At 37.0% G+C, this 10,753-nt stretch overlaps 1 protein-coding gene across 1 annotated transcript in view; it reads left to right on the top strand.

Moving 5' to 3' along the window:
- The first annotated feature begins 336 nt into the window (after window positions 1-336).
- Window positions 337-10,753, top strand: part of GRID2 (glutamate receptor, ionotropic, delta 2) — a 992,360-nt gene continuing 981,943 nt past the window's right edge. The window contains exon 1 of the mRNA XM_006876921.1: window positions 337-546. Within this exon, the coding sequence (XP_006876983.1) occupies window positions 337-546 (210 nt within the window). The remainder of the gene's footprint in view (window positions 547-10,753) is intronic.

Here is a 10,753-nt window from a genome sequence, read left to right as displayed (position 1 = left end):
TTTACATATTCAGAAAATGTATTATTCAGTTTGCCTTTCCAATTTTAAACCCTTAGATTCTTACCTCCTAAGAAGAACTAAGGCCAGTGATTTTCTAAAACCTGACACTAACAGCATTGCCTCTGTTGAAACTTCTCTTTTTTATCTTCCCTTTCCCTAAATAAGCTGAAAAAGCAATTGAGGCATATAAGACAAGACTTCATTTCCAATGGCAGACTTTCCTCAAAAATGAAAAAGAAAAAAAGAAAGAAACCTACTACTTAATAAATAATCCAGTAAACTACCTGTCTGGACATGAAGGAAAGCAGTTGAGCTGACAATTTCTCCTTTTTCCTGATGGTTGGCATCAATGATTCTAATGATCACTGTGTAATGTCTTTTCAGATTTCAAACCTTTACATATATGACACAGTGCTTCTGCTGGCAAATGCTTTTCATAAGAAACTGGAGGACCGGAAATGGCACAGCATGGCAAGTTTGTCATGTATCAGAAAGAATTCCAAACCCTGGCAAGGAGGGCGTTCCATGCTGGACACCATTAAGAAGGTAACCTCTGACTGGCATTTCACTATTGCTTACTTTCTTATAAGGAGAATATGATCAATGATTATGTGATGAAATATCTGTTTATTAGAAGAATTATTCCCCCATTAGCATTGCTACCAAGTCAAAGCAAACATACATACATACACAAATGTCAGTGTGATGGGGATCTAATTATTTTTAAGAGTCAGAGGTCAGTATATAAAAATGTTTGTTGTTGTTGTTGTTGTTAAGGCCATTAAGTCAGTTTAAATATAGGGCCTTATTTATTTATAAGGAGTCCCTGGAACAAGTCACTTAGCACTGGACTGCTAATTGAAAAGTTGGTGTTCCCAACTCACACAGAGTTGACTTTTCCCAGTCATGAAAACCATAAGGAGTTCAGTTCTACGCTGAAACAAATGGGGTCACCATGGAGTCATAATTAACTCTAAGGCAACTGGTTTGATTTTTCATTTGGTATTTATTTCTATAGTCCTTGGGTAGTGCAAACAGTCAGCACACTTGACTATTAACAAAAAGGTTGGAGGTTTAACATCACACAGAGATGACTTAGAAGAAAGACCTAGGGATTTACTTCTGAAAAATCAGTCATTAAAAACCCCATGGAGGGAGTACAGGACATGATAGTGGAGTAAGCTGAGCTGATCTACTGCAAGAAAAACTTGGAAGGCTGTGTGAAACAGATATAAATGTTTACTCTGGAACTTTGAACATCAGAGGATACTATAGAGAAGTGGATTGAGAACTGACTGGAAAAGGAAATTGAGTAGGGGCAGCAAGAGAGAAGAAAAAATGGGTGGACTTTGAGCTGGCATGGCATAGGGCAACCATCTTGACCTTTTACAAGTGGTTATTGATATAGCAGCCTGTGGGCACAGGGCATGTTAGAGGTTATTGGCAAGCCAGTATAGTTCTCCCTCATTCACATGCCCTCCTGGTATCCAGAGCCATGGCCAGTCCCCACCTTTGGTAACCTGGTAACCGAGTAATCAATGTCACATCCTCCTGCATAATCTCAGCTCTGCATGGGGGCAAGGTACCTGGCATAGCATCCAGCTTCTGGCAACCCATGGACACAACCTGAAAAATGTTACATAATCAGTGAACAGAGAACTAACTACATTCATATTTCCAGCCTCTACCACATCTACCAGGTGGTGAGTGCCTCTGAACACACCAATTATACAATCAACTAAGTATAAAAAATTATACTCATAATTTCTCAGAAAAAAACAACAGATAATTTCAGCTTACACAAAGAAACAAGACAGAGTGCCTCAAACAAGTGACCAAGATACAGACTCAGAAATATAGAACCAAAAATTGTATCAGAACTATCTGATAAAAAACTTTAAAAATGCTAATTGTTGTTGTTGTTGGGTGCCATCAAGTTGTTTCTGATACATAACGACCCTTTATAGCATTTCCAAGGAGCGGCTGATGAGCTTGAACTGCCGACCTTGCAGTTCAAACTGACTTTGCAGTGCAGTGCATTAACCCACAGCAACAACAAAAAAAGACTCAAAAAATGTTAATTAGTCAATTTCAATGGACTGAGAAAACTGTAGATGAAAACAAGGAAAAGAGACAAAACAATGGAAAAATTTAGGAAACAAATTGACATAACAATTGAAAAAATGGGAAATGTACAAAACAGCAATTAGAAAGCCAGAAAGTTAACACTAAGATTTCAGAAACAGATAATACATTGAAAAGACAAACAAATAGCATTGAGTCAATGGAAAGCTGAATTACTGAGCTTGAAGTAAAATCTCTCACCATTCATCTGCAAGAGGAACAATCAGAAAAAGGAATAAAAATATCTGAAGAAAGACAAAGATTTATGTGGTATATTATCAAGAGGAATAACATATGTGTGATTGGAATTCTGGCACAGGAAGAGAAAAAAAAAAAAAAATCCATAGACAATCTTGTCCAAAAGTTGTTGGAAGAAAATTTTCCTATCACCAAAAAAGATGAGAGGAGAGCCATTCAAGAAGTTCAAAGAGAATATACCCCAAAAGAAAATCACCAAGCCATATTATAATCAAACTTTTCAAAAACAAATATAAGAAAATAATCCTTAAAGCAGCTCAGCAAAAATGAAAATTTACTTTCAAAGAACTAAACTCTGATTTATCAGCAATAACCAGCATGCAAGAAGATAGTAGAATGAAATATGTAATATTCTGTAAGACAAAATAAAAAAGCCAACCAAGGATCCATCAAACTGTCCATCAAATACACTGGTGAAATTAGAATAGAAATTAAAAGAATTTGTAAAAATTAGACCTTCCTTATGAAAAATAATAAGGGAAGGTCTTTGAATAGAAAACCAACAATAGCAGACAACAGCCTAATACTAGCATACATTGACAACATCACCTAGACTCAACCTAAATAAAGAAGTACACAAAGTAAAGCATACCTATAAGACAGGAAATAAAGAACCATAGATACAATTACAACAATAGAGAAAAAATACAGTAAAAAGAGAGAATTATGTAGTTACAGAACTTCCAAATAAAGAGGAAAACAAAGAGATTTCAAGAGAATAAAATAAATAAAAATAAACCTAATTGTAACACTGAAAACTACAACAAGCTGTACTCATAGCCCTAGCCCTAATATTAACCCTAGTTCTAACCATAAGCCTAAAAATAAATGAAACGTATGGATATAGTACCTCAAAATACCAACAAGATGGAAGGAGTCTTCACATTAAGTTACAATGCTTTTCCCTCCTTATACAGGGTAGATAAGGCCAGGCAACTTAGACATTGGCTGGCAACAGTAGTGAGCTTGGCCCAGGATTGGGCAGTGTTTTGTTCTGCTATGCATAAGATCACTATGAGTCGGTACCAATTCTGTGGCACCTAACAATCTAAAATGAAGGAAAGATAAAGGCACGAAGTGACTGGCTTATGAGTTTTCAAGAGGGCGTTTAGTTTATGAGTATGCAGGGGAAGATAGAGTCCCCACTGAATAGTTTACATCTTATCTAGATGGGTATGGTAAAAAGAGATGGGAATAAGATTCTTATGATTCAATAGTGAGTAATTGCTATTATGATTAATTGTGACTGTCACAACTGTAAAGGTAAAAGTTTTGTAACAAAAACAGGGGAGTAGTTAATTTTCCAGTCCAGAAACAGAGGACCCTAGGACCATCAAGGGAGAAGAGCACAAGCAGAATGCAGAACCCTGTCCAGAGAAGCAGCCACACCAGTGATGGAAGCAGAGTGGGGGACATGGAGAGAGAGAGCAGCTGAGGACTCTACACTCATGGAAAGAGAGGGAATGAGTGTTAGTGGCCAAGAGGCAGGCTTGAAGAATGTGCTCTTTGGTTGTTTAAATTATTATATATTCATGAGTGTTTTTGTGTACACCCCCCCCCACTCCCCAATGAAAAACAAAAACAAACAAAAAACAGAGAGAATGGAAGCAAATACTGTTGAATAATGATACATGGAAGAGATTGTAATCATTGCAATGAAATGATGGTGTAAAGCCAATGTTCCCCCATGTAAACAATGACTCAGTTCACAATGAATAAATGAAGACTTGGGCCTTGCCGAGACCTAGCCACGGTCCCAACCCTAACTCTGACTTCTTAATCCTACCACCAAAAAACAAATAATGCAATAAACAAGCATACAAAAATATTGAATAACAGTTCTGCTGTGACACACCTGGGGTTTTCATGAATTGGAATTAACTCAACAACAACTGGCACTGATATTTCTTTATGAGGGAATTTGTATGCAAGTAAAATATTGATGACTGAAATATTTTAAATTTCCTTGACTATATTATCCGGATTGTTGTTGTTGTTGTTAAGTTCTATCAAGTCTGTTCTGACTCACAGCAGCCCTATATAGGGTTTCTGAGGGGCAGCTGGCGAGTTTGAACAGGCTACCTTGTAGTTGACACCAACTGTAGGGGCAAGGACTTATCCTACGTGCCACACCAGAAATCCATAGCATCAGGACTGTTGTTATGGTGAAGTGTGGCTACGACCTGCTTTATTTTAACTACCTATCCCATCCTATAAGGCAATTTATTTTGTTCCACTCTTGTCCATGATTTAAACATTCTGCAGTTTATTAGCCTCTTTTTCTCAGTTAAATGATTCAGGGTAAGAGGTTAGATTTTATCATCTTTAACTTACCTTTTAAAGATGTTAGGAATCATAAATAGTATTTTTGCAGCATCTGTGAACTATTCGGGACACTTGGTTGTTTATTCTTAACTGTCAATGTGTTGTTTAGCCTGGGTATGACCTGTTTTGGCTTAGCTACCTATCCCCTCTCCAGAAGGTACTTTCCCCTCCTCTCAATGATTCAAGCATTTTGTAGTTTATGTGCCTCTTTGTCTTGTCATCCTTGCAAACATTATCTCTTTGTCTTGTGCGGCTTCCTGAATTTAAAATGAAATTATTAATAAAACAAATTTCCGGTTTACCCTGTGTATAAAGGAAACAGCCATTTGGAAGTCTGTGTTCCGTATTTTACCAGTCCTTTCTCTTATTGAATATATGCTTCCCGTTCTCTCCTAAAATAGGAAGAGAAATATCTAGTCAAATGAAATATGAATGCATTTGGAAAAGTCAGAGAAGTAGCTAAAATTTAAAATTAGAATTGAACTAGATATAAAAAAAAGGGCAAATGAAGGTAAGAAATGCTTCAAATGAAGAATAGAAAAGGATTTTTCCCTTGTGACTGGTTCCTCTTTGCAAAAGAATGACTTTGATGAGAACCTGACTCTTATCAGGAGAAGTACTTGAGAAATCAATGTGTTGAATATATTGTCAGAGAGAGAATTTTAAAGTAGAAAATGTGTAAGCTTAATCCAAACTCAAGATGTTGCCAAATCTCCTTGTTTTTACCATCAAGTATGGGAGACAAAGTCTGGCCATTCTGGCTTCCAAGGAGCACTCTGGGTGTACTTCTTCCAACACAGATCTGTTTGTTCTTATGGTAGCCCATGGTACTTTCAATATTCTCCTCCAACACCAGAACTCAAGTTCATGAATTCTTCTTTGGTCTTCCTTATTCACTGTCCAACTTTTACATGCATGCATATAAGGATATTGAAAATACCATGGTTTGGATCAGGCACACCTTAGTCCTCAAACTGACATGTTACAATTGTGGCTAGGTTTCAGCCCATTGTTGCTGCCATTGTGTCAATATATCTTATTGGGCATCTTCCTTTTCTTCTCTGACCTTCCACTTTCCTAAGCATGATGTTATTCTCCAACATGTCCAAAGTATGAAAGACTTTCATCCTGCTTTCTAAGGAGACTGTGACTGAAATTCTTGCAAGACACATTCGTTTGTTCTTTTGGTAGTCCGCAGTACTTTCAATATTTTCAACCAACAAAGTAATACAAATGCATCCATTTTTTATTTTTTTGCTATTTCCTTATTCATTGTCTTTAACACGTATATAAAGTGATTGAAAATACCATGGCATACCTTAGTCTTTAGAGTGACATCTTTGCTCTTGAACATTTTCAGGACGTCTTTGCAGATGATTTTCCCAATGCAATACATCCTTTGACTTGTTGATTGATGCTTCCATTAATGTGGATTTTGGATCCAAGCAAAATGACATATTTGACAACTTTAGTCTTTTCTCCATTCATCATGTTATTTATCAGTCCAGTTGTGAGGGTTTTTATTTTCTTTACATTGCAGAGCAATCCATATGGAAGGCTGTAGTCTTTAATCAGTAAGCACTTCAAGGCTTCTTTACTTCCAGCAAGCAAGGTTGTATTATTTGTATATTGCAGTTGATGAATCCTAATGCTGCGTGCTTCTGCAGATAAACCAGTTTCTTGGATTATTTGCTCAGCATACAGATTGAATAAGTATGATGAAAGAATATAACCCTGAAGCTCACCTTTCCTGATTTTACACTATTCAGTATTCCATTGCACTGTTTGAAACACTGCCTCTTGTCTATGTACAGGTTCCTCATGAGCACAATTAAGTGTTCTGGAATGTTATACATAGTTTGCTATGATCCACATTGTTGAATGCCTTTGTGTAGTTAATAAAGCGCAAGTAAGCATAGTTCTGGTATTTTACTGGGCTAGGTAAAGGCAGATAGAATAGCTTAGGACATTATTACCATTACATTTTTGATTTACGAAAGGATAACCTTGGTATTATTTCTTAAAGGACACAAACAAATCATAGATAATTATTAGAAAGAAGTTTTAAGAAAATTTCAAACTGTAATGGTGAGTAAAATGCTAAGACAGTTGCACCAATAAGTATTTTTTCAATCATAGTAAACCTGCTAAATTCTTTGAGTATAGCAAGAACAATTCTATAAGAAAACCATTGGAAAATCTTACTTTATCCACCCTACAACCTTGATATTTTTTTCTTTGTTTGAAAACTTTCTATTGTGAATTGAGTGAAGGTTTACTTAGAAGATCATCAGTGTTACATTCAACAAATCATAAAGTTGGCTTCATTTCAATGACTACAATCCCCTCCATGAAATAACTATCCCACATCCTCCCTGTGGTTCTTTATTCCATTTCACTCTCCTTCCCTTCTCTTCTCAGCTTTGTCCTGAGTTAAATCTTGGGCTTTTGATCTTGAATGGTTGCTTATTCTACTATAAGGAACATACTTACTAGTGTTGTAGTTCCCCCTATATACCAATCTACTGCTTGATTGAAAATTGGGTCACAAAGTGAGTTCTGTTCCAGACCTGAAGGGTGCCTAAGGACCATAATTTCTGGTTCCTCAAGTCTCTTTCTGACCAATAAAACTGGTATTATTTTTATAATTTTGAGTTTTGTTCTACATTTTCTCCCACTCTATCAGAACAGTTTGCAGTGATAGCCAGACGCCATCTACTTCTGGTCTCAGTCATGATGACTAATGTTCACATGTTCCATTAGTTAATTGGATTAGTTGCTCAAGCATCTTCAATTTCTACCACTCTTCTTTCTTTTGCATATAGAGAGACCAGTAGTTTCACTTTAGATGTCCACCTGTGAGCTTTTAATATCCCAGTTGCTTGCTGTGCTGCGGGATAAAGCACTGGGCCTCAAGGTAGGTTTGAACGACAAGGTCAGTAGTTCAAACTCACCACTGTTTCCTTGGAAGCCCTAAAAAGGATTCCTATGAGTTAGAACTGAATGGATGGCACTTAACAACAACACTCAACAAAGTAGGATGTGTAACACTGTTTTTGTGGACTATGTTATGCTACTTGACCATGGTGTCCCTTGAGACTATGGTCCTGAGACCCCAAGCCCAGCAACTCATTGCCTTAAGATGTTTGGTAATGTCTAAGAAGTGTTCATCATTTTATTCACTATACGCCAGTGTGGCACTGTGGGTTAATGTGCTGCAATGCAAAGTTGGTTTGAACTGCAAGGTTGGTGGTTCAAGCTTAAGCTTTTCCTCAGAAACCCTATACAGGATCATTGTGGGTTGGAACCAACTTGAAGGCACTTAAAAAAAAAACAACAACAGAAATCTCTACCATATTCATAGATATGTTTGCAGCAAAGGTAAATACCCATGTATAAATATCCTCGATCAAGCTCTTATATATTTGTAAGAGTATGTCCCGCTCATACCTGTTCAGCCTATGTATCTGTCCATGAACTTACCCATAGAACAATGCTGTTGCGGGGTTGTATGTATAACAATATTTACCTCTATCCCTTTGACTCTTACAATCCTACCTGAGTTTAATAAGTCTCCATTGTTCTTTTTCCAACTTGCCTTTTGTGGTATATTGACTTCTCCATCACCAGATTTAACACAATGCATCAGACTGCAAAGTCATTTGAACTGCAAAGTCGGTAGTTCAAGCACACCAGTTGCTCCTTGGAAACCCTATACAGGGTCGCTATGGGTCAGAATCGACTCAACAGCACTTAACAACAACCACAAACCCTCTAGCCATAGTCAAATGACATATTGCATTTGGCAAATCTGCTGAACAAGACTTCTTTAAAGTGTTGAAGAGCAAAGATGGATTGGCACAGTGGAGGCAGTGAGGGGCTCGGGTATACCAATGATTGTGAAGTTAGCCCAGGACTGGGCAGTGCTTCGTTCTGTCATGCATAGGGTTTCTATGAGTCAGTTCTGATTTGATGGCACCTCATAAAAACAACAACAACATACATTGATTGAATTTGGGGGTGGTGTTGTCATGTATGATTATCTCAGGTTGTTGCCTGTTGTTTGTTCTCAGTCCAAAGGACTCCCTTTAGTATTTTTTTGTAAAGTTGATCTGCTTATTACAAATTCCTTTCATTTCTGTTTATCTGGAAGTTCTCTAATGTTGCAGTCATATTTGAAGGACAGCTTTGCTGGGTATATTAATCTTGTTTAGCCCTTTTTTTTTCTTTCAGAGTTTTAGATATGTTTTCTCTTTGCCTTCTTTCATGAATTATTTCTTCTGAGAAATCAAAACTTCATCTATATGGTTCTCCTTTTTAGGTAACTTTTCATTTTTCCTGAGCTGCTCTCAGGATTTTTTCCTTGTTTTTGATTTTGGAGAGTTTGACTATGGCATGCTTTGATTTTGTTTTGGGAGTCTATCTTGTTTGTAAGGAGCTCTGGTAGCATAGTGGTTACAAATCTGACTGTTAATCTCACGGTCAGCAGGGGAAAGATGAGGCTTGCTGCTCCCGTAAAGATTTACCACCTCAGAAACCCTGTACAGGGTCGCTGTGAGTCAGAACCGACTCCACAGCACATAACAACAGCAATAATATCCTGTTTGTAGTTCATTCATCTTGAATAATTATCTTCTCATCTTTCATGATGCTAGGGAAGTTTTCTTCAAATAACTCTTTGACTATTTTTCTGTGCCTTTTTGGGGGGGACTCTTCTTGTTCTGGAATTACAATGACCTCTTCCTGGTGTCCTACATGAATCTTACGCCTTCTTTAATTTTTTTCTTTTTGTTTCTGATTGTGTTTCCAACTAATTAGCACTAAGCAATTAATCTTCAACATCCCTAATTTGGGTTACCATTGATTCATATTTACTTCTTTGCCCTTTCAATGTATTGTCCACTTTTGAAATCTTAGTATTAATATTCTGGATTTCTATTTGCAGGTTTTGTATTGTCTCTGATCCTGTTTCTACTTTGTTTGCTCCAGTTGTGTTTTCCTGAATTCTTCCTTGCTTGCCATAACCTTTCGGTCAATAATTTGATGTTGTTGTTAGGTGTCATCGAGTCAGTTCCTACTCATGAGACATTATGCACAATAGAAAAAAACACTGCTTGGTCCTGCACCAATCTCACAATCAGTGTTATTGTTGAGTCCATTCCATTGCCACTGTACCAGTACACCTTGTTGGGCTTTTCTTTATTTCTGGTCTTCCACTTTACCAAGAATGATGTACTTCTGCAAGGACTGATCCCTTCTGATAATACAAGACAAAGTCTTGCCATCTTGACTTCTAAGGAGCATTCTGGTTGTATTTCTTCCAGCAGAGATTTGTTTATTCTTCTGTCAGTCCATGATACTTTTAATATTCTTCTCCATCACTTTTACTCAACTGCATCAATTCTTCTTTTGTCTTCCTTATTACTGTCCAACCTTCACATGCATATAAAAACAGCAGTCAAGAAATCAAATGACACATTGCATTAGACAAATCTGCTATATAAACTTCTTTAAGGTGTTCAAGAGCAAAGACATCAATTTGAGGACTAAGGTTTGCCTGATTCAAGCCATCATATTTTCAGTAAGTCAATCATTTGAAAGTAGCTAAATATCTTTTTCTTGATTTTTTTTTTTACAGTTAGTGCCAATGCTTCTTTTCCTCAAAAACATGTTATACTTTTGCCTGTTGGTCATTTGTTAGATCCACCATGTCTTTTTTCTTTGTGCGTTTTTAAGACATTTTGGTGTCCTTGTATTTGTATTTAATTGATGATTATATGTTAGTATGTTCTTTAGCACTACCAACTGCTTCATGGAGGGTATAATTAGAGAATGGAAGCTTGTGCAACATTCTCAGTTCACATTAATGCACTTAGTTTAAAATGGATTGGCTGATGTTTACTATGGTTGATCAGGTATATAACAGCTGGTATTTTCTCTTGCTGGGTTGCTGGGGTCATAGAGGGCACAGCTGTAGCTGAGCTGTATGCTCACTGTTGCTGTTCTCCATTGAATGAGGCAATTAAGAGAAAACACATGCACAAGA

Source organism: Chrysochloris asiatica, unplaced genomic scaffold (assembly GCF_000296735.1).
Source record: "Chrysochloris asiatica unplaced genomic scaffold, ChrAsi1.0 scaffold00427, whole genome shotgun sequence".
Lineage (NCBI taxonomy): Eukaryota > Metazoa > Chordata > Mammalia > Afrosoricida > Chrysochloridae > Chrysochloris > Chrysochloris asiatica.
Note: the sequence above shows the minus strand (reverse complement) of the source record. Positions and strands in the feature narration are given on the sequence as shown.